The sequence below is a fragment of the Sinocyclocheilus rhinocerous genome, unplaced genomic scaffold (assembly GCF_001515625.1).
Source record: "Sinocyclocheilus rhinocerous isolate Xijiao unplaced genomic scaffold, SAMN03320098_v1.1 scaffold1127, whole genome shotgun sequence".
Lineage (NCBI taxonomy): Eukaryota > Metazoa > Chordata > Actinopteri > Cypriniformes > Cyprinidae > Sinocyclocheilus > Sinocyclocheilus rhinocerous.
In genome coordinates this window covers 609509-634564 of record NW_015632463.1, presented here as the reverse complement: position 1 = coordinate 634564, position 25056 = coordinate 609509, and the positions used below count along the sequence as shown (strand labels likewise).

The following is a 25056-nucleotide window of genomic DNA, read 5'->3' as shown; positions in this document are numbered from 1 at the left end:
AACTGAGCTTACTGACATAATCACCAAAACAATATTTAACAATTAATCAATACAATTACAATTTTTACAATTAATTTTATGAACAATTTTAAATGATTAAAACTAAGTTTATTTATTAAATATTCTTCACATAAACAGAAGACCTCAAAAAATTATCTAGCAGTTAACGGCAACATCATACAAAGATGTAAACAGTTGCATAAAATTAGATTTATTTTAAATGATCAAAGTAGGTTTCAGAGAATGTTCTCTTCGCTAAATGGTATTTCAGTCTAAACATCTATCCATCTATGCCAAAGTAAAGATTATTGTAACTAACGTTATTAAACGTAACTATGTAATTCCTGCTAGAAAATATTTGATAGATTATATGCCAGTGTGTTCAACTTAATCAAAACAGCAACAAAAACACTAGCTGACAGAAATTGAGATTTCATAATCATTACTGGAAGGTGATTAGGTATTCTGGATAAGCCTGTACATCGTTGAAGATCACAAACATGGTTGGGTTGCTCATGTTGTCAGCCACACTGTTATAGAGATCAGCACTATTAGACCTCTTCGCAGGGGGAACAGGAAGGCCTCTTTTTCCTTGAGTGAAATCGCCAACAAGCACCCTGGCAAGGTACATGCGTTTATGTCTGTTGACATCAGGTGCAGAGTAGCCTTGGGCTGAGTAATTGGGGTCCACGGCAAAATATGTTCCATTCCCATACATTGCTCCTAAAAACAGAACAAGAGCAATAGACTATTAATTTAAAAGACAAATGGATACAAGTGCAAAGAAAGTTTATACTGAATTTGACTAATACCATGCGCGCCAGCGAAGCTGCGATTGAAGCCGTGATTGTTGATCTGATCTGTCTTATCAGGGCCAGTGCCATGGAAGAGATGCTTTTCATTGTTTTTGTGCTTGTTTTTGTCCTCCAGTTCCTCCTTTTTGATCATATAATTTCTCCAAAGTGCACTGTTCTGGACTCTTTCAATCTAAAGACAAATAAATATTAACAAAACAGTCTTACACCACTGTAATAAATTTAGACACCAGAACGTTTTAAAATCATTATAATTATAATACACCTCTCAGTATTGTCTTACTGTAATGATGCTGTTACTGGATAGTCCGGTGCTTGTGAACTCCTTCTCCACTTCTGCATATTCCGTTGAGCCTGCTCGGAGTTTTACAAGAACAACTGACTGTCCTTTCATGTCCGTCCAGTGTGAAGGCAAAGGGCTTTGAGCTGCATCTGTGAACAAAAATATGACCACAAAATAATCTTTAATGGCCTTATAATCAATGTCTTCTACAGACAGTCCTCTTTTTCCAGCTAATGACTAACTTTTCTGTTTTTTTATTACTAAAATGATCTCACCTTCCAGATCTACTCTGTTCAGTTCAATCCTCAGTTTCCCTCTTATGGCCACTTTGCGATCGAAATGAGCCTCATATTCATCATTATTAATCTTGATTCTCACTGAAGGCTGTTTGTTCTGAAAGGCCTGTTCCAAGTCATAATTGGTCAACATATCAAAGGTTTTGAGGCTGCGTCCATTCTCCTGATATTGCCACTTAACCACACTGCTAATGAAAAAAGCCTCACGCCTTCGATTTTCATTCCTTTCCACCTTTCTGATCATGTCCCGAATACGACTGTCTGCAGTATGAACATCTCTTGTCAGGCCCTCCAGTGTGATTACAGAGTCTTGGCCTTTCTTCTCAAGCCGGACACTGACTGTGAGCTCTCTCTGCATGGCATTCAACGTTTCTACATCCTCCCTGGTGAAATGAACAATGGCTGGATCATGGATTGGGATGGTCACATGCTCCCGTAATATCATGCTGTTGATCATGTCCTTGGCTTCACTCATGTCCTCTGGTGTCTCTCCACACAGTTGAAACACGGCTGGCTCAATTTCTTCACCCATCACAAACTCTTCATTTGCAGGAGAGTCTGAACTTCCTGACCAGAAGAAGTCTACAGGTTTATAAGAAAGAAAAGAGGGATCAATTATTGTTTATTAAACATATTTAGATAAATAGATAAAAAGGACATTTATATTTCTTTACTGACCTTTAAGTTTGGTAAGCAGACCTTTATCCTCCTCTACTTTCTCACCAGATCTTCTGACCATGCTTTGGTGAAAGTCTGCCACCATGTTTGTCTGGAATATAAGAAACTTCACAAGCCTTACATGTGCCGGTTTCTTTTTCTTTACAAAATCGACCACTGAATCAACCATTGCATCTGCAACATCAGCTGGATTTGCACCTCCCTGACCTAAAGGGTTAGAGACATATTTACCCAAAAAAGTAAATAAATAAATTCAACAATATACTGCAACCACTGTATACAGAAAAGTAAGATTTCACAAAACGTCTTACCAGTGCCAAGAGCTGGGAAGGCAACAGAAGTAATCTGGCTTGACTCACATAACTTTAGAACAGACAAAACAACACCCTTAATGTCAGATGGACTATTGCGTCCAATAGCATGGATGATGTTTCCACATGGAAGCCGCCCGGCTGAGGTCACAATCTCTGTTTGCTGTATATTTGATGCCACTATTGGAAAAACATGTTTATCAATAGCATCTTAAGTTTAATAGATCTATATTTCAGTACAAATTAGAAGAAATAGCTCATTTAAAAGTATATAAACCAATCTGTGAACATTCTTGTTCCACTTGTACTCCAGCAGCATCTAAAATGGCCTTGGATACTCCTGGATTACAAATAAAAATAGCAGTTACATTGTAATTCTCTTTGAATGTGAAATTAATTTTAAATGAAACCAAAATAAGTAACCGTGTGTGTGTGTGTGTGAAGTTGGATTAACCTGCTTTCAGAGAAAATGTCTGATTTGAGGAGTTGACTATGGCATCAGTTTTTTCTTTAGTTATGTCTCCTGATGAAACCTCCAGAATCACTTGACCCAGCTGCATAGTGTGCACCCCGAGAGAGGGAGAGGAGACTTTGCCAATGACCTCTAAAGATAAGAAAATAATATGTTCATAATGAAGTTCAAAAGAAAAATAAGTGTGATGGACATCAGATAAGAAAGTGTTACCAGAGGTCTGAGCTGATTTGGCAAAAAGATTAATTTTAGGCATGACATGTCGATGTGCTCCTTTTGTGACGGGACCCCGAATCCCATGTCTAAAAACGCTGGTAAAGCACTAATAGATAAAGCACATAAATATACAAGATAACATTAACATGAGCAACTATGGTAGATTATTTAAATTCAATCTAAATTTATTTTACTCACCTCTATACTCTCCTTGTCAGAAGGGTGAACAATCACAGTTACCTCTTGAAGGTTTGTGAAATTAAATTTCTGGACTTCTGTCAGCATGATTCTGGTCACCAGATCTTTAGGAAAGCCAAGATTCCCCGTCCCGATAGCTGGGAAGGAGATTGAAGCCATTCCCTGTGTTTCTGCTGTTCTCAGGCAATCTCTAATCACCCGAATGAGTACCTTTTAAGTTTTAAATAAATGTATCGATTATAATCTTTAAATTGCCATCTAAATAAGAAGAGGTTACATATGAGGCACATTTGCATTATCCATTTCTAAATTTACAATTAGCCAGCAAATACTGTACATGGAAATGTGTGTCTGTAATGTTAAATTTAAATTCAACATAAGAATTGTTATTTACTGGACAACAAGGATATGTTTGATTGAGGTCAATTACATGTATGTCTCACCATTTCTGCTGAGTCTTGTCCACCATTCCAAAATGGGCAAACTACATGAAAGACTTTGGAACATTTCAGTTTATAACCATCTGTGATGACCATATCACCATACGTCACACTGTTTGAGCGAGCAGCTCTGGTGATTTCTGACTGGAGTTGATAACCAGCAGTCTGAAAGAGTGCTTTGGAGACGGCACCTTTACTGAGGTCCAAGTCCTCCGATATAGTGTTTACAATGACATCAGCCTGCAGGAGAAACAAATGATACACTTGTAAAGGGAGAGGATTATTTTTGTCAAGTATAATATCTTAAGGAGTTTTGCTTTTCAGGTAGATATTTAAAAACATAACAACAACAACAAAACACAATTAAAACTATCTTTATGTTTCCATGAGTAACAATTCATCTTAGATTCACTTACATGTGCATCCTGGATGTTCCCTTTACTCAGAATGATTTTTAATCCACCTTGTGTAGTTTTGGTCTCAAGAACACTTAACCCTTCAGATTTATCTAATCTGTCACCATAGCTTGAGGTTTCTCTTCTCCAGTGTGCTTCGTCTTCAAAACCTCTATTACCATGGCGTTTGGCAACTTCAAACTCTTGGTTTATTTGGCCATAGCTTCCTCGACTATTTTCACGATAGCCTTGTCCATAGTTACTATGCCCATGGGGTTTGGGTTGATGAGGGAAAGTCATTTTGGGATTATAAGCCGCAAACTCCTTTCTGACAGCCTTAGTCATGGCATTCACAGTGTTACCATTATTGTCAACCAAGTGAATTTCAGTTAATGTGCTATTGGAGCCTCTGTGGCTATGATATTCGATGTACTCACACACCTCCTTGGCAACTGATTCAGTGCAAAGATCAAGAGGACAACCAAATATCCCTGAGCTAATAACTGGAATTGCAATGGAGGAGCAGCTTCTGCTTGACGCCTGATTCAGACTTTCCCTCACAGCACGTCTCAGGCGTTGAATAGTGGTATGTCTGTCTGAATCACTGAAGCGAGGTCCAACAGCGTGCACTACATATTTACAGGGAAGACGACCAGCAGCAGTGATGATTGCATCTCCAGGCTTCAGAGGTCCATTTGCTTTTGTGTGTAAGTCACAGTTTTGCTGCAGACTTGGTCCAGAAGCTTGGAGAAGTGCTAAAGCTAAACCACCGATGTGCTTCAGATCTTCATTAGCAGCATTGACCACAGCATCAACATGGAGCTTGCAAATGTCTGCCTTCCTGACAGTAACTGTTACTCCACCTGGCATTCGAACCTCACAAGAGACCTGGCCAATATCTCCAAAACTACCTACAGCAAATTGATCTTCCTCCTCTTCCAGCATGTCATCTTCCTGAAGAACCACAACAAATCTTTTTTCCTTTAACAGCACTGAGAACATCATTTTACCCTGCTCCATGAAGTACTTCTTTGCTCCTGCCTTCTTAATGATCAGTGTGTCTGTGTAGAGACCATCTGCCAAACTATTAAAGAAGGTCAAAGCTGGATGGACAAATGTACGCTCTCCAGACAGTTTGATCCAGGGTCTCTTTGGATCAAAACTCACTTTCACCTCATCAGACTTAATAAATTGCTGCCAGTCTTGTAATTTTCTGTCTTTTATGAATTCAACCGCGGCATGTGATTTGACACGAACAGTTTCTTCAATTCTAGTGTGTTTCTCAATGAATCGTCCTAAGTCCTGACTGACCTCCATCACTGGTTCTCTGAATCCAGTCACCATTACTTTGTCTCTCTGTTTAGATAAATGTATAATCACAGATGTCTTTTTGGAAGTACTGAACAATTCTTGCAATTGTTTTTTGAGATCATGCCACTCTGGCAATTGAAGGACACCCTGATCTTCTACAGTGAGGTCTTTGGTTGTGAGAACTGCATTCACCCTCTTCTCTGCCTCAGCAAGTGCTCTTTCTGTGCTTCCAATCACAACAACATCTCCATTTTCGATTGTGTAGACAGCAGTTATTCCATGAGATATGAAGAGATCTGTGGACATTTCATCACAATCCACTGATCTCAGGAACTCCAGGATTGAATGGTCAATATGTAAGGGCTTCTGTTTCATATTTATTTTCTTCTCAAGGGCCCAATTCTTGAACATGAGAATTTCTGTATGAAGACCTGATAAATCTAATCTGTTCATTTTTTTGTTGTAGTGAATGTGTAGGTGTGGAGAAACAGCTATAGCACTTTTCAGGTCATCTCGTTCAAGCAGAGTGTACACAGCAGGAGAAATCTCCAAATATTCAGTCACACTCTTCTTTTCTCTCTCTATTTGATTTGTTGCTCTCTCTAAAATTTTCTCCATGATGGGTTTCAGTCCAGTTATCTCATGGGTCATTCCCGCCAGTGTCAGCACCCCTTTAGAGGCATCCAAATCTGTAAAAACTTGATCTTTCACTACTTCCTTAACACTGCTCTCCACTTTAGTCCACAAGGCGTGGGACACCGGCCACTCAGATGTTGTGTAGTTTGAGATGATTTTCATGAAGGCATCAATTGCATTCTTATTCCAGCCATCAATGTGTCTTCTGGTAACTCCTTTCTGTTTCAGTAATGCTGGATCAGGACTGAGCAAAACTTCAGGTTTGTCCATGTTTATTTGGCAGAAGTGTGAGCTCATCTGGTCTTTCATAGAGGAAATCTGCCCTTTCTTGAGGATGAACTCCCTGATGGCAGGATGTACACTGACTGTAACTGGTTCAGGCAGCTTCAAATGTGGTCTTTTGCCACCATATAAGACAGTATCAAGTGATTTGAAGTAGGGATATATCTTGACTGGAACTTCACAGATATTATTCTCTTGCTTCAAAACTCTCTCTTTGGCTGAAAAGATTGAAACATGTAGGCATAGTGAAATCAATGCACTGATGTTGACAAGTTTTACTTAGTTGAAGAAGTTTTACTTAGTCTAGTCTTAACTGTAGCAGCAAATATTATCAGCAACTGCTCATGTATTTACCTTCTTCCTCCTTAAAGATAATAATGGCTGCTTGTTCTGATGGAATTGTGATAACTTCCACTACTGGACCGCCCCATTTCTCAAAATACAGTTCCAGCAGCATCTTGTTGTTGTTGGCCTCAGCTGAAAGATTCTCCACTCGCACACTTGTGCTTCTCTCCAGTGCACGGGCCCTCAGATTATTCTTCTTGAACTTGTCATGTGTCCTGCTGTCCTCAAGAAACTTTTCTGCAGCTGTTAGATTAAAAAATGTTTTTTAAAAATTTTAATTATTTAAATAAAATTTTACTGAAAGTGCCAGACACATTTAATCAAGTCATAATAACAACATACAACTATCTATGCAAGTAAAATATTGAAGGTATCATGTCATAAAACAAATAATAATTATTTTCAGATATACAAACTCAAATACTTTTCGCAGTCCAAAAAGACCATCATGTAAACCCCAAGTGTTATGTTATCAAGATTAAACTAAATTAATTTAAAAAAAAAATAATAATCTTGACTAAGTAAAATATGTTTAAATTATGATAAAAATGCAAATGTATATTTTATAGGAGAACTTACCACTGGGATTTTTAAAGGTCACAACTGCTTTTCTTAATTCTGGTATTAATTCTATGCTAAAGTAATTTTCAGAAAGACTGCTGATGTTCTCCACCAAAAGACTTAAAACATCTTGTTTAATATCATCTGAAAGGTTCTCCAGGACCACAGCACTTGACTCTTGAGGCTTCTTTACATTCACATCAGTCTGCGGGGCACTTTGATCTTTAGGCAAAATAAAATGACACATATTTATTAAAACTCAATGCTAAATATTTTTTGTATAAAGTCAACTAGCAGTGTCAGCTACTGTTAACAAACAAATTAATCTTTTGTTTCAATTAGTAACTACATACATAACTGATATCTTTACCATAAAAAAAATAATGTTAATTAGTACATCCGCAATAACATTACATTAACTTAGCCAATAAAGTTTACATACACGTAAGCAGCCAGAGACCAAAGTTCAGATGATTTACTTACTTGGTTCCTGATATCCACATGCCTGCTCTGCCTGAAATCACACAAACATAAAGCAATTACAATTATGTAAATGGAGAACTAATTGGTCTCTCTACTCCAGCCTTTTCAACAATATGGAGAAACGACAACCGTCTTCTTAGAGAAACTCTAAAATGTAAATATATCTCAACCATAAAACTGAATTAATATTCTATTATGATAGACCGTTCTGTTCATATATAGTGACTTGAAGCAATCTAAAGGGTTTAAATTACAGAGCCACTCATCTGAGGTTTGATAGTAAAAGCATTGTGGTCCTAATTCTGCATTTTGTAATAAGTCTACTCACTTGTTGTGCAGTGCTGTCTGCCTGTTCCTCTACATCGCTGGGTTTGTACACTTTCAACTTGATTTGCTGATTGTCAATGGTAATAATGTGTTCTGCCTTTGAGAGCACGCCATCTCGAACTTAAACACAAACAATTGGACTTAGCGAGATACATCACAATATAAAAAAATAAAAAAAGAACAACATAAAACAACACAGTTATATATCATGTTACATGATATTAGCGAATGTGATTATAATGTGATGATTAACAATGATGTGACATTGGCCTATAAGATCAAAAGTCTTCTAGTAGGTCCCAAATACATGTTAGGAAATGCTTGGTCATAAATTATAGATATTGTTTTATTAATTACTTGCAGAGTCTGCACAAGTCATAACTGAAGCGATTTAAAATTATTTCTGCAATGTTTATTATAATGCTTGATGTTTATTTATGTTAATGCTGCATGACTTTGAAGTGTTTTAAAGAGTGGACTTTGAACATTCAAGTCATGTGCAGAGACCAGAGTTGCTAGAAACATGTCAATAACACAAGGGAGAAGCAGCAAAACATGTCTCTCACGGTTGTTTGTGCTACTTACAGGTAAATTTATTCTTCAAAATTACACAAATAATACACCAAATTTTTCTTATCACATTCCCTAGCTTCTTAATGTGTTTCTTTCGAATAGTTACTTATATAAATAAATACTATTTATTTATCCTAAAAGTATATGGATGGTAGACGGGGCCAAAAGTCTTTAAACGGAACACGTGAAATTTGGTGTCAACACACACTATTTGTCCATATTAATGCGACAACACACACAGCAGCCAATGAAATTGCTGTATTTGAGACTATATCTGGATATGTGACGATGGTACATTGGTATATACATCAGACGTCATGTTTGTTAATGAAGGACGTCTTAATGGTATACTGGTATTCAAGTATGCAATCATCAGATGTTCTATTTGTTCATGAGGGATAATGCATTGGTACGTTGTGTGTGATGTCAGTCGTATGTCATAATTTGTCATGTCCTTTGTAGTTGTTTAGTTCAACGATCATATAGAAAAGTCTTAATTTACACTGTAACATTAATTAATTTACTCTAGCACAGTATATATCAGTAAAGCAATCCTGCAGTGAACTAAAGAAAGGATTATTATGTGGGTAAATCTAGAGGTATATGTGCTTTAAAAAGTATTACATGTTCGAACATGGCTAGAATGTGTGCGTTGATAGACATTCAAATTTGTTGTCTTAACGAGGCAAAATTATGCATCTTTACACGTACCAAAGAAACACAGCGATAGCTGATGCGTTAAAATGGCCAGAATGTGCTTGTCTACACATACAAAAGAAACACTCAAAATTGCTGCATTAACATGGATGAACAGTGCATGTTGACACGGTCCAATTTTACACGTTCCATTTAAAGACTTTTGGCTCCATCTGCCTACCATAAAAGTGTGGCTTCTACATAATTGTTGACTTCGTTTTCACGGAAATTAAAGTCAAACTGGTAGGCTATTGCTTGGTAAACAAATATGGACTGTTCTGTGATTTCAGGACAGAAATACAACAGAGAGAAGCTACAAGAAGTGGTTTGGTTTCAAAATTTCTTAAGAGAAGTGCTGACAGAGAAGTATAGAAACAGACGAAATGAAGATGCTCCTTAAAAAACTATGCATTTTCCCCCACAATATATTTCACCTATATCAATATGCATCTGTTACAAAATTACATTTACATATATTACATATATTTATTTGAACAAGGTTTTGACATCTAAACATAATTAAGGGGCACTATATGCTCAGTATTAAATTAATACGTATGTTATCTTACATTATTTTCTGTATATTTGCTGTATTTTTTATAATATTGTACTAGGCTTTAAATATCTGTATCAAAAATATATTATTTTGGTCACACTTTATTTTAATGTGTCCTTGTTACAGTGATTGCTGTAACATGTAAAACAATACATGTATTATTATAGTAAATACATGTAACAAGGACACATTACAATAAAGTGTTATCACTGTTTTTATTGTTTTCATATTATTATTATGTTCCTGCATTTCACCTCTGATCTAGCTTGTTTCCAAATGTAGCCTTAATAAAACCTGACATTGTTTTGTCAGGTATATTTAATGTTTAACTTTGTCCAACTTTCCCACTGGCCCGCTGGCCTAGTTATACTGTAAGTTATAATAGGCCGATTTGAACGTTAAGATCCACAGATTATATAAGTAGCCTACTAACTCCGTGAAAGTTTGTATTTGACCCGAAATTACCTTAAGTGTCTGGAAAGCTAAAACCCTGTTTATTTGTCAACATGCTCTTGTGTTCAGCACTTACTGTCAGACGATTTGAACAGAATCGTAGCAGAGTTGCTCTTGTCATCATATTGCACGACGCAGTCTCCTCCTTGAGATTTCTTCTTACTCTGGAAGTAAATCTGAAGTTTATTTTTCACACTTTTAGCGTGTTCAGGCCCCCAGTCTCCCTCTACAATGATGGGATATTCGTCCATCGTAATCCTTCTAGTCAACTAGGAAATGGCTTGCGAGTCAGGGTTTATAAAGTTGATCACGCCCTCACTTTCACTTTCGTTTCTGCGTCAGTTACCATGAAACTGAGAGTGTGGTCTGTTTTTAACATGGGGACGATAGCAGTGCGATTATTTATATAAACGAATAGCCTGAAAAAAACTGATAAACACAGCAGTGTAGGTCTTAAGACAAAAGAGTTAAATTAACCACACTCGTAGCTACTTTTATGTTTGACTGTTAAACTAGCATATATGCTGCCTTCTAGTAGTTGACCTGGAAACTCGTACCTCCAAGTCGGGCATTTGTTATGTAACGTCACTAAGGATGGGCGTATCGATACTGATGCGAGTATCGAAAGTATCGATACTCACATAAAAATATCGATACTAAGGTTATTAAGGTTTTTTTTTTACCAGTGGTGTTGCTTATTTAACAACAACAATAATAATAATAATGTTAGCGAATAATTGTGTAGGATAGAACTATTTCCCTGCTCATCTGAACACGCAAACGCTGCAAGACAGAACCAATCAATCACAGAGAGCGTTCACTCACTTCTGACAGTGCATTCAAACAGGGCTGCGTTTCCCAAAAGTATCATAAGAAACATTGATGCTTTTGGGAACAGCAGCCCAGAACAATGCTTATCAGACGACAGAAAAAATAAAAATGCAATTACGTTTATTTAAATTGAACGTTAAAGGTTCATGTTCTATTCTGTAATGTTAATATAAATCATACACTGTCAGAATAAAAAGGTTGCATTTTATGCGTGCAACAGCCTTTCACTGGCAGTCCCTTATGAAAATGAACCATGATTTACTAAAGTGACCATAGTTTAACTATATATAGTCAAATATATATTGGTGAACTATACTTCAACTAAATATTTGTAGAATTGTTTTCCACTACAGTAAACATATTTTAACCATGCGTAAGCAAAAATATAACCTAAGTTGCAATTAAGGCGTATTGAATGTTAAAATGTGTTTCAAATATAAAGTTAAGTGGATATCATTGCCCATTTGACTCTTAGTAATTTAATAATTTCATAAATTTCATAATTTAAAAGTTCAGTTTAGAAGTATCGTATCGGTATCAATATCAACGATACTGGCATTTAAAAGTATCGGTATCGTATCGAAAACAAAATAACTGGTATCGCCCATCCTTCACTTATTCAAGTTGGATACATAACGAGAAAATTGCTTAAACGAAGAAAACAAATTATAAACAACAAATCCAAATAATGACTTCTGTATTAAAAATGAAAATTATTCCTTTCTATTATTTATACATGGTATCACAACTAAATATTTGTGTTACATAAAGCAAAGGAAAATCATGTTGTTGTTTCATCATGTATTGGGCTATATTATCGTTGCATTTACAACGTCTTGACCAGTAGGTGTCTTCGGAATTGTGTTCATTAATTTGTTCAATTATGCAGGGTCAGAAAGCTCTTGGATTTCATCAAAATATCTTAATTTATGTTCCGAAGGTGAACAAAGGTCTTATGGGTTTGGAACGACATGAGGGTGAGTAATTAATGACAGAATTTTCATTTTTGGGTGAACTATCCCTTTAAGTCATATGGAATGTTACTCATATTACTCAAACTTTTTACTATGAAGGGCCACAAATAAAACTTGTTTGAGGATCATGGGCCAAACATAAATGTGGCATTATATCCAGCACTGCACTATAGGAAATATTTATATTAAAGCCTAGCTTTTTTTTTTTTTCAAATCAAATTGTATTTATATTTTCTAAATTTTAATGCAAGAATAAAAATAAATAAATAAATAAAAATGTTAACAAGAGGATATATAGGAAAAATGTAAGGTCTAAGTGGGCCAACTCTGGCCTAAAGGCCTTGGTTTGGGCATCTCTGGTTTAAAGGACGTAGTAAATAATTCACATTTTTTATTCACCAATCATAATTTACTGAAGTCCTTTGTTATATTTATGGTTACATAATTGTATGTATAATTTCAATCAATGTGCTCATTTAAGCCCCATAAACATAATCCCCAAATGCTCAGCACAAACACTTTTTCTTTACACTGTAATAGTTACTGTAATTCCTGCCAGTAATTACTGCATGTACATTATATACTTAAACATTATGTGTTCATCTTCACCGAAACAACAAAAATAGCAACAAAAACTGATCTCATAATCATTACTGGAAACTGATTAGGTGATTAGGTATTGGTTGACTTGGTCATGTTGTTAGTCACACTGTTGTAGCGATCAGCACTATTGGAGCTTTTCGTAGGCGGAACAAGATTTCATTCCTTGATTTAAATCATGACAACCACACTGGCAAGGTACATGCATTTATGTCCGTTGACATCAGGTTTTAAGTGGCTTTGGGCTGAGTAACTCGGGTCCACAGCAAAATATGTACTATTCCCATACAAGGCTCCTAAAAACAGTTTATACTGAATTTGACTGATACATGCCAGCAAAGCTGTGATTGAAGTCATGACTGTTGATCTGGCTGGAGCCGTGGAAGAGACGCTTTCCATTGTTTTTGTGAGTGTTTTGATCATATAGTTTTTCCAAAGCGTGCTGTTCTGTTCTCTTTCAACCAAAAGGCAAGAATAAATTTTAGTTTATATCCAGTATAACGGAAAAAAGATTTGAGCTACTGCAGACAACAAGTTGAAAAACTTACTTGAGTAAGTATTATTTGTACATGATGCCATTCTAATCAATGTCTTAATTATAAAATAATCTCACTTTACAATTCTACTCTGTTCAGTGCAATCCTCAGGTTCCCTCTTATGGCCACTTTGAGAACTAAATTAGCCTCATATTCATCATTATTAATCTTGATTCTCACTGAAGGCTGTTCGTTCTGATACGCCTGTTCCAAGTGATAATTGGTCAACATATCAAAGGTTTTGACGCTGTGTCCATTCTCCTGATATTGCCACTTAAATCACACTGCTAATTATAAATGCCTCACTTCTTCGGTTTTGGTTCTTTTCTACCTTGCGGATCATGTCTCGGATACGAATGTCTGCAGTATGAACGTCTCTTGTCAGGCCCTCTAGTGTGATGACAGAGTCTTGGCCTTTCTTCTCAAGCCGGACACTGACTGTGAGCTCTCTCTGCATGGCATTCAGCATTTCTACATCCTCCCTGGTGAAATGAGCAATGGCTGGATCATGGATTGGGATGATTACATGCTCCCGTAATATCAAACTGTTGATCATGTCCTTGGCTTCACTCAGGTCCTTTGGTGTCTCTCCACACAGTTGAAACACAACTGGCTCAATTTCCTCACCTACCATTACAAACTCTTCATTTGTAGGAGATTCTGAACTTTCTTGTTTTTTACAGGAACATGTTTGATGGGAAGAAACAGAGGGATCAATTGTAGTATTAAAAAAAATGGATGGGATTATCATACTTTTTTAAAATTCTTTACTGATCTTTAGAAAGGAAAGAGGGATCAATTATTGTTTATTAAACTTATTCAGATAAATAGATGAAAAGAGCATTTATATTTCTTTACTGACCTTTAATTTTGGTAAGCACACTTTGATCCTCTTCTACTTTCTCACCAGATTTTCTGACCATGCTTTGGTGAAAATCTGCCACCAAGTTCAACTGGAACATAAGAAACTTCACAAATTTTACATGCACTGGTTTCTTTTTCTTTGCAAAGTCAACAACTGCATCAACCATTGCATCTGCAACATCAGCTGGATTTGCACCTCCCTGACCTAAAGGGTTAGAGACAAAGGAAAAGAATAGTGAACAATTCACACAATATGTCAGTAAAAATGTTTGCTGTGCTGACAATCAATTTAAAAAAAATAATAATAATAATTAATCGCACATTTTCTGAATTATTCACTATTAATCGCAAATTAATATATTCATATATAATCACATTGAATCTCCAAATTAATGTAAAAACAATAAAGATTTTAATTTAAGTGAACTTAAAACAATCTTCACATAAATTCTATAGGCCTATGCTTAAATTATAAATTGAATGTAGATTAATCTTTATTCAAGCTACAAAAGTTAATCAGCAAGCAGAGCACTGAGTAATTTATCTTTTTCTTTTGTTCTTTGATTTACATCAATGACAGACTGCAGCAGGTTTCACTTTAAAAGCAGTGTTGTCTCTTTAAAACCTGATGCACATGACTGACACATCCGATTTTCTCCCAGTCCTTTATGGTCATTTAGGACTTTTTAACTCATTTAAGACTGTGTTTACGAGGTCACTTGCCAAAAACAGGCATTTTTATATAATTGTGTGTGTTTTTGTTAGTTGAAATGCAAAAAATAACTCACTGCACTACTAGCACGCTATCTGAAGCAGCTTTCTGTGCGCCTGATTCCTGTGCTCACAAAGAGCAGCACAATAACAGCGCGCCAGTAGGGGTCATGAACTGAGAAATCAAAATTCCCTTGATCTTTTGACATATAAGAGGTCATTGTACTATAAAAACATTGTGTAAGTTTCAGAACTCAAAACTTTCTCTTTAGTCTAAAAACAGCTTATATTGAAGCCAATCTGCCAAAACGACAGCTTGTGGAATGTGCCGCTCTATGACGTAAGAGCGGGTAAACCCCGCCTCCGCAGAAGAAGATCAGCGCCTGCTTCTACATCACTGCCTGTCTAGCTCCGCCCACTGATTCGCACACATAGTGTAAATAACGAGAGAGACAAACGCAGGTCTACACAGAAACCAAACGATAAAGATGGCTCCGAAGATAACAAGACGCTGTGCAGTGCCAAATTGTGGACAAACACAGTCTATGCATAACCTTCCATCGGATCCCAACATTAGGAAAGAGTGGATTAGCTTTATTTTTAATGAAGTTCTAGACTACGTCAGTAAAAGGTTGGTCGTTTGCTCACTTCATTTCACCCCGGATTCGTTTACAAACAAGGTACAATTCGATGCCGGATTTTCTGAAAGACTGAAATTAAAAGACGATTCTGTGCCGACTATATTGGATCCGACGTAATGTCACACCACACGAGTGTGAGTAACTGTTTTTATTACGTGATTTTCTGTTATTACAGATCGTTTGATATGAACTGAGTATTTATGTGTTTTTGACCTAAATCACAGCAGTGTCCATCTGTGAAGGATGTAGCTGTCAAACATACACAACTGTTAGCCAATCATAGCGGTGGGCGTTTACAGTGCTTCCGTGTCTACAGTCCACCACGCCTATTCAAACAGCGTTCTGATGAGGGAGGTCAAACAGGACAGAAAATAGCCTATTACTGCTAATATATTATGTTTTTTAATGTAAAAATCTTGATAACATTATAAGTGGACCTCAGAAAACAGTACAAGATAATAAAAAAAAAGGCAGTTCATGACCCCTTTAAGCTCTCTTTTGCATCTTATCGTGCTTGATAGCATGATCATATAGTTTACTGTAATACTAGCCAAAGAATGCCAGGAAAAAAAAATTATGCAGCGTTAATTGTGTTAAATAGTTTTAATGCATTATTGAAATAAAAAAAAATTATAATAATGCATTAATTTTGACAGTCCTAGTTTTAATTAATTATACAATAAGTAACTAAACGAAACTCATTGCAATTATGTAAAAAATAAGATCACACAAAGTGAATAAAAACCAGAGGCTACAAGACTCTCACAACTAAAGTGGCTTACCTGTGCCAAGAGCTGGGAAGGCAACAGAAGTAATCTGGCGTGACTCACATAACTTCAGAACAGACAAAACAACATCCTTAATGCCAGATGGACTATTGTGTCCAATAACATGGATGATGTTTCCACATGGAAGCCGCCCGGCTGAAGTAACAATCTCTGTTTGCTGCATGTTTGATGATCCCACTATTGAAACATGTACACTACGTTTACCAAAGCATCTAAAAGTCATTAGATCTCTCTTTAAGTATATGGCAAAAATTAATGTATTCAAAAAAGTAAAGTTCATCAACAAGAAGAAAGAATAATTTAAAAAGAATACAAACCAATCTGTGAACATTCTCGTTCCACTTGTACTCCAGCAGCATCTAAAATGGCCTTGGATACTCCTAGATTACAAAGAGAAATTGTATAATTCTCTTCGAATGCGACATAAATTATAAATGATTCACTGAAACAGGTAAAACAGTGGGTGTGAAGTTGGATTAACCTGCTTTCAGAGAAAATGTCTGATTTGAGGAGTTGACAATGGCATCAGTTTTTTCTTTAGTTATGTCTCCTGATGAAACCTCCAGAATCACTTGACCCAGCTGCATAGTGTGCACCCCGAGAGAGGGAGAGGAGACTTTGCCAACAAGCTCTAAAGAAAAACATAAAGATGCATGGAAAATCTCAATCTTGTCACTATCCTAAATATATCCTGTGACAATTTGATATTTTTGTTAATAGAATAAATATTTTAACAAAGTGTACTTAAAAAATAAATGTGATGGACATCAGATAAGAAAGAGTTACCAGATTTCTGAGCTGATTTGCTTGAAATATTAGGCAGGGCATATTGATGTGCTTCTTTTGTAACGGGACCCTGAATCCCATGTCTAAAGACGCTGGTAAAGCACTAATAGGTAAAGCACAGAAATATACAAGCTAACATGAACAAATGTTTATAGTTTAAACAATAAACGTACATATATTAGTCATACTGTTTGAGATTTTATGGTTCTTGAATCAAGTTTTCACACTCACCTCTACACTCTCCTTGTCAGAAGGGTGCACAATCACAGTTACCTTTCGAAGGTTTGTAGGCTTAAATTTCTGGACTTCTGTCAGCATGATTCTGGCCACCAGATCTTTAGGAAAGCCAAGATTCCCAGTCCCGATAGCTGGGAAGACGACTGAAGCCTTTCTCCAGCTTTCTGCTTTATTCAGGCAATCTCTAATGATCTGAATGAGTACCTTTTAAAATGTAAATAAATATATCTATTTTAATCTTTAAAGAAAGTACCATAAATAAATTAAGCCTACATATGTGATAACATTTAGTCCTAAAAACAGCCAGCTGTAACACAGTTAATGATGATTTTGTTAAAATTCAATTACAAAATAGTTTTTCTCACCTTATCTTCTGAGCCTTGTCTCCAAAATGGGCAAACTACATGGAAGACTTTTTGACATTTCAATTCATAACCATCTGTGATGAGCATCTCACCATAATTCACACCGTTTGAGCGAGCAGCTGTGTTGATTTCTGACTGGAGCTGATAACCAGCAGTCTCAAAGAGTGCTTTGGAAACGGCACCTTTTCTGAGGTCCAAGTCCTCCGATATAGTGTTTACAATGATATTAGCCTGCAGGAGAATAAAATCAGACACTTCTTTTATAGGAATTGGTCATCCTTTGATTAACATATTTCACTCTGACTTATAATGGTATATAAGCCTTTTTTCAGAGACTGTATCTTTAAAGGGACAGTTCAATGAAAAATTAAAATTCTGTTATGGAATGACTTGAGGGTGAGTAATAGACAGACTTTTGATTTTTGGATAAACTATCCCTTTAAGTATATTTTATTTTACTGTATTTTTGTGCCATTACTATTATTCACTTACATATGCATCCTGGATGTTCCCTTTGATCAGAATGATTTTTAGTCCCTCTTGTGTAGTTTTGGTCTCAAGAACACTTAACCCTTCAGATTTATCTGATCTTGATTTTGAGAATGGTTGTCCTTCAAAGTCTCCACGGCTTTTGGAACCTTCAAACTGTTGTTTTTTTTGGCTATAGTTTCCACGACCACGGCCACGACCACGGCCACGACCACGGCCATGACAACGGCCACGATACTCTTGTCCATAGTTACTATACCCATGGGGTTTGGCTTTATGAGATGACGCCTGATTCAGACTTTCCCTCACAGCACGTCTCAGGCGTTGAATAGTGGTATGTCTGTCTGAATCACTGAAACGAGGTCCAACAGCGTGCACTACATATTTACAGGGAAGACGACCAGCAGCAGTGATGATGGCATCTCCAGGCTTCAGAGGTCCATTTGCTTTTGTGTGTAAGTCACAGTTTTGCTGCAGACTTGGTCCAGCAGCTTCCAGAAGTGCTAAAGCTAAACCACCGATGTGCTTCAGATCTTCATTAGCAGCATTGACCACAGCATCAACATGGAGTTTGCAAATGTCTGCCTTCCTGACAGTAACAGTTACTCCACCTGGCATTCGAACCTCACAAGAGACCTGGCCAATATCTTCAAAACTACCTTCAGAAAATTCATCTTCCTCTTCATCCAGCATGTCATCTTCCTGAAGAACCACAACAAATCTTTTTTCCTTTAACAGCATTGAGAACATCATTTTACCCTGCTCCATGAAGTACTTCTTTGCTCCTGCCTTCTTAATGATTAGTGTGTCTGTGTAGAGACCATCTGCCAACCTTTCAAATAGAGTAAAAGCTGGATGGACAAATGTACGCTTTCCAGACAGTTTAATCCAGGGTCTCTTTGGATCAAAACTCACTTTCACCTCATCTGACTTGATAAAATGCTGCCAGTCTTGTGATTTTCTGTCTTTTATGAATTCAACCGCGGCATGTGATTTGACACAAACAGTTTCTTCAATGCTTGTGTGTTTCTCAATGAATCGTCCTAAGTTCTCACTGACTTCCATCACTGGTTCTCTGAATCCAGTCACTATAATTTTGTCTCTCTTTTTAGAGAGGTTTATAAACACAGATCTCTTTTTGAAAGTACTGAATGAATTTTCCAGTTGTCTTTTGAGATCATGCCACTCTGGCATTTGAAGGACACCCAGATCTCCTATAATGAGGTCTTTGGTTGTGAGAACTGTATTCACCCTCTTCTCTGCCTCATTAAGTGCTCTTTCTGTGCTTCCAATCACAACAACATCTCCATTTTCGATTGTGTAGACAGCAGTTATTCCATGAGATATGAAGAGATCTGTGCACATTTCATCACAATCCACTGATCTCAGAAACTCCAGGACTGAACGGTCAATCTGTAAGGGCTTCTGTTTCATACTTACTTTCTTCTCAAGGACCCAATTTTTGATGGCAAGAGTTTCTGTATTAAGACCTGATAAAACTAATCTTTTAATTTTTTTGTTGTAGTCAACCAGCAGATGTGGGGAAACAGCTGTAGCACTTTTCAGGCCATCTCGTTCAAGCAGAGAGTACATGGCAGGAGAAATCTCCAAATATTCAGTCACACTCTTCTTTTCTCTCTCTATTTCATTTGTTGCTCTCGCTAAAATTTTCTCCATGATGGGTTTCAATCCAATTACTTCATGGGTCATTCCTGCCAATGTCATCACCTCTTTAGAGGCATCCAAATCTGTAAAAACCTGATCTTTCACTACTTTCCTAATATCACTTTTCACATTAAACCACAAGGCGTGTGACACCGGCCACTCAGATGTTGTGTAATTTGAGATGATTTTCTTGAAGGCATCCATGGTATTCTTACTCCAGCCATCTATAAGTTGTCTGGTAACTCCTTTCTGTTTCAGTAATGCTGGATCAGGACTGAGCAAAACTTCAGGTTTGTCCATGTTTATTTGGCAGAAGTGTGAGCTCATCTGGTCTTTCATAGAGGAAATCTGCCCTTTCTTGAGGATGAACTCCCTGATGGCAGGATGTACACTGACTGTAACTGGTTCAGGCAGCTTCAAATGTGGTCTTTTGCCACCATATAAGATCGTATCAAGTGATTTGAAGTATGGATACATCTTGACTGGAACATCACGGATGTTATTCTCTCGCTTCAAAACTCTCTCTTTGGCTGAAAAACAATAAAAGTTAGAGGTGCAATGAATGAATACATTGGTGTTGACCAAATGAGGCAAGTGTTAGCAAATCTGGAACTGTAATAGCAAAGACTACCAGCAATTGCACATGTATTTACCTTCTTCCTCCTTAAAGATAATAATGGCTGCTTGTTCTGATGGAATTGTGATAACTTCCACTACTGGACCGCCCCATTTCTCAAAATACAGTTCCAGCAGCATCTTGTTGTTGTTGGCCTCAGCTGGAAGATTCTCCACTCGCACACTTGTGCTTCTCTCCAGTGCACGGGCCCTCAGATTCTTCTTCTTGAACTTTTCATGTGTCCTGCTGTCCTCAAGGAATTTTTCTGCAGCTGTAAGAAATTTTTTTTTTTTAAATGTGCCAGACACATTTAATAAAACATAAAAAACATTAATTTGGCAAATTATCAAAAATTAAATTTTCAGATACACAAACTCTTTCCCCTGTCCAAAAAAAGACCACCATGTAAAGTGTCATGTAATCAAGATTACTAAATTAACTTTTAATTTGTAAAACATGTTTAAATTATGATAAAACATACAAAGGAATTTATATTTTACAGTAAAACTTACCACTGGGATTTTTAAAAGTCACAACTGCTTTTCTTAATTCTGGTATTAATTCTACGCTAAAGTCATTTTCAGAAAGACTGCTGATGTTCTCCACCAAAAGACTTAAAACATCTTGTTTGATATCATCTGGAAGGTTCTCCAGGACCACAGCACTTGACTCTTGAGGCTTCTTCACATTCACATCAGTCTGAGAGGCACTTTGAGCTTTAGACATAATAAAAGTGACACATATTTATCAAATTCCAATGCAAATTATTTGTTGCAATGCCACCTAGCAGTGTCAGCTAGCTAACAAACATAACCAAAAATAAATAAATAAAAAACAAATGTACCAATTAACTACCTAACTGATATCTTTACCGTTTAAAATGAATGTTAATAAGTACATCCACAAAAACTTAACCAATAAAAGACCGCATGTATGTAATTAGCCAGAGACCAAAGTTCAGATGATTTACTTACTCGGTTCCTGATATCCACACCCCTGGTCCATCTGAAACCACACAAGCATAAAGTATTTACAGTTATATAAATGGAGAACTAATGAAGAAGGGTTAGTTATTCAGTCTTTCCGGTGTTGTGTAATATTCGGTTCCCGTGAAAAACTGTTCCAATGGGCGGGGTTAGTACGAATATTCATAGATTCGTTCCGCGGTGGGCGTGGCCTTTTGAACTACAAACAAGCGAATAGAAAGGATTGTGCTCTGTTCTTCAGCTCTTGTGTGATGAATTATTTTGAAAAGGTAATAAAGCCGAATGTTCATACGCCCAGTTTAGATGTACAGCTGTTTATCTTATTCACATAGGCTAAAATCCTTATTGTTTCGCATGTGCTTTTATCAGAACGCTGTATCATGGCCATATGACAGTGTTTTGCTGTGTAGCTTACGTGGATGATACTAAACACCAAACACAGCACGAATCGAACACATTTCTGTCATTGTTTTTTGTCGTTTATTTTCAAGCTGTAAACTGTGTCCCTAGTTGCTGTGTATTTTGCTGCATCATAACTTTCACAACTTTTCATAACTTTCAGTGACTGCAATTAAACTCAAATGTCGTTAGATGCATGTTCAAATAAAGATTTTTTAGTGTTATCTGGTGTTGTTTTGTTGCCTTTTTTCTTTTTTGTCAAGAGCCTTGTAACAATTCAAAACATAAATAATTAGCAGCTGAGACATGTTGTTTATGGGTGTTTTCTGAGAGCTAAAATGCAATTTAAGAGAAGAGAGACCAAAAGGGGAAAAAAAGTCATTTTGGTGAATAACATAAACAGCTGTACATCTAAACGGGGCGTATGAACATTCGGCTTTATTACCTTTTCAAAATAATTCATCACACAAGAGCTGAAGAACAGACAACACAATCCTTTCCATTCGCTTGTTTGTAGTTCAAAAGGCCACGCCCACCGCGGAACGAATCTATTAATATTCGTACTAACCCCGCCCATTGGAACAGTTTTTCACGGGAACCGAATATTACACAACACCGGCCATTTTCAACAATTTGGAGAAATGACAACCATCTTCTTAGAAAAACTATGTATCGATGTCTTAACCATAAAACCGTAAAAAATAAATAAAAAACGTACTCTTTGTCCAGCGCTGTCTGTCTGTTCCTCTGCATCGCTGGGTTTGTACACTTTCAACTTGATTTGTTGATTGTCAACTGTAATAATGTGTTCTGCCTTTGAGAGCACGGCATCTCGAACTTAAACACAAACAATCAGACTTAGTCAGATCACAATACTTTACAACAAAGAACAGCACAAAACAACACAGTAAGTTATATATAATTTTTACGTGATTAGCGAATGTGACTATAATGATTAATGATGATGTGACGTATAAGCTCATAACTCTTCCGGTAGGACGTCCTAGGCTATATGTTCGGAAATGTTTGTCCATACTACAGGTATTGCTTTATTAATTATTTGCTGAGCCAGCGTGTGTCAATTTTTTAGTCGGATATGTTAATAAGTATTCACTTCTTTACTTGTATTTAAATGACAGAGGGGGCTTAACGCTTTGTATTTGAACCTGAAATAAGTGTCTCGACAGCTTGATTATACATTACTAAATAAAATATAAATTAATCAATAATTAAATAAAAACGTGTTATTCTGTTAACAAAATTATTTTGTGTTCAGCACTTACTGTCAGACGATTTGAACAGAATCGTAGCAGAGTTGCTCTTGTCATCATATTTCACGGCGCAGTCTCCTCCTTGAGATTTCTTCTTACTCTGGAAGTAAATCTGAAGTTTATTTTTCACACTTTTAGCTTGTTCAGACTCCCAGTTTCCCTCTACAATGATGGGATACGGATATTCGTCCATCGTGATCCTTCTGGTCAACAAGGAAATGAATTGAGTCAGTGTATAAAGTTGATCACGCCCTCCTGCTTATTTTTCACTTTCGTTTCTTCGTCAGACCACGAAAACTGTGTGGCCAATTCAGCACAGGGACAATAGAAGCTGCAATTGTATAAACGTTGACACCAAAACAGCTAATAAACGCAGCAGGCCTATGACAGAAGAGTTATTGACATTTTACCGCTAAACTTTTACGTTTGACTCTGATAAACAATGATAGCTACTGCCTTCAAATGAACCTAATATCTAATAGAAAATGAAATGAAAATAAATAAATAAAAAGACACCTAAATACACAAGAAACAGTGGCTAGTCTGCCCTTTAGCGAAAGTACACTGCAGTAAATCACAGTTACCAAATCGCAGCGCTCAATCCCCAAGCCAAACTTAGAATGCAGAGAGAATACGGTTAAAGCTCACAGCCGCCAGATCAGTACCGCAACAAATATTCTTCTGCCCCCATTCCCCAGACAGCGAGTGGAAACGCTGTTAATAAATCACTCTGAATGGAAAGGTAAAAAAGGCTGCACGTCAAGCACATTTTCAGAGACAATCTTTCTATGTGTCGCCATAACAGCTATTTGTGCTTTCTTATAAAACTAGCTACCCACACATCACTGGCCAGTCTCGTCCCACAGTTATACATGGTATCAAAACGAAAATGTTGTGTTACATAAAGCAATGTACACTTGGTGTATGAAAGATCATCATTATGTCATTATTGGGCTCAACGGGCTGTATTCTGGCTGTATTTACAGCGTCTTGACCAGTAGGTGAAGTCATGCAATTTATTACTCCTTTGCATTTGTTTTCAATTTTCTTAATATGTCTCTTCCAAGTTAATTTTTCATCAAAGATTAATCCAAGATATTTGAACTCTGTCACTCTTTCTAACAATTGTTCATATAATTTCAGAGTAATTTGTTCCTTTTTCTTTTTCTTTGTAAAAACCATATATTGAGTCTTTGATACTGAAAACTTCAATCCCCAATCTACTGACCAGTAGGTGTCTCCAGTGTGCGGTGTTTTGAGTGCTTCTTTTTTTGTAAAGCAATTTTGCACCAGCTACAGCTGCTAAAATATACACCCATCCGCAGATAATACATTTTACTTGTTTTATTATAATGAAATAATAAATTAATTAATTGATTTAAAAAAAATAAAAACTTCCTGCGTGGAATGTTCTTAACATGTGTAAGTATTTTTATTAACATAAATAAAGAAATAAACATCTGAATCATACACTGAACAAGTTCCACAGACATTTTACAAACAGAAATGTGTCTTGTGTGGCCAACAGCTGCTTTTAGTACTACAGAGCATCTCATCCTCATGGACTGCACCAGATTTGCCAGTTCTTGGTGTGAGATGTTTCCCCACTCTTCCGCTAAGGCAAAATTATACAAAATTATCTTTAAAATACAGTATCCTGAAATAGGATTTTTTTTAATTTTTATTTTGTATTTTTTTCAGTTCAGCCAGTAAATGTGTCAGCCAGTAAACATTAGGCTATTAGGTGAAGCAAGGAAGATACATTTATATACATGTTGCTATTATTACACTTATATTAAATATCTGGGAATATAGTTGGGAATATATAGTATTCTTCTTTGCTCAGCAGAAGAAAGAAAGTCATACCAGTTTGGAACATCATGGGGGTAAGTAAATGATGACAGAATTTTCATTTTGGGGTAAACTTTTTCAATTTCAATTTTTCCTTTCTCTTTGGAGTGTTACAAGCT

The 25056-nt window shown here is 36.5% G+C and overlaps 1 protein-coding gene across 4 annotated transcripts; it reads right to left on the bottom strand.

The window, feature by feature from the left end:
• Positions 1–105: 105 nt before the first annotated feature.
• Positions 106–23282, bottom strand: LOC107742368 (poly [ADP-ribose] polymerase 14-like). Of its 4 annotated transcripts, XM_016555310.1 has the most exons (18): positions 23099–23282; positions 22534–22652; positions 21405–21435; positions 20943–21146; positions 20468–20701; positions 18438–20344; positions 4126–4644; positions 3713–3949; positions 3270–3479; positions 3069–3177; positions 2838–2987; positions 2661–2723; positions 2384–2563; positions 2073–2279; positions 1374–1976; positions 1099–1247; positions 813–987; positions 106–723 (listed from the first exon to the last, which is right to left on the bottom strand). In XM_016555310.1, the coding sequence occupies exons 1-18, from the start codon at positions 23277–23279 to the stop codon at positions 443–445; spliced, it is 5559 nt and encodes a 1852-aa protein (XP_016410796.1). In that variant the 5' UTR covers positions 23280–23282; the 3' UTR covers positions 106–442. The 4 variants fall into 4 exon arrangements, with proteins under 4 accessions (XP_016410796.1, XP_016410795.1, XP_016410797.1 ...); XM_016555309.1 differs by lacking the exons at positions 18438–20344; positions 20468–20701; positions 20943–21146; positions 21405–21435 and adding exons at positions 6688–6921; positions 7258–7461; positions 7723–7753 and having other exon boundaries at positions 4126–6551; XM_016555311.1 differs by lacking the exons at positions 18438–20344; positions 20468–20701; positions 20943–21146; ... (1 more) ...; positions 22534–22652; positions 23099–23282 and adding exons at positions 6688–6921; positions 7258–7461; positions 7723–7753; positions 8051–8169; positions 10404–10602 and having other exon boundaries at positions 4126–6551.
• Positions 23283–25056: the final 1774 nt, after the last annotated feature.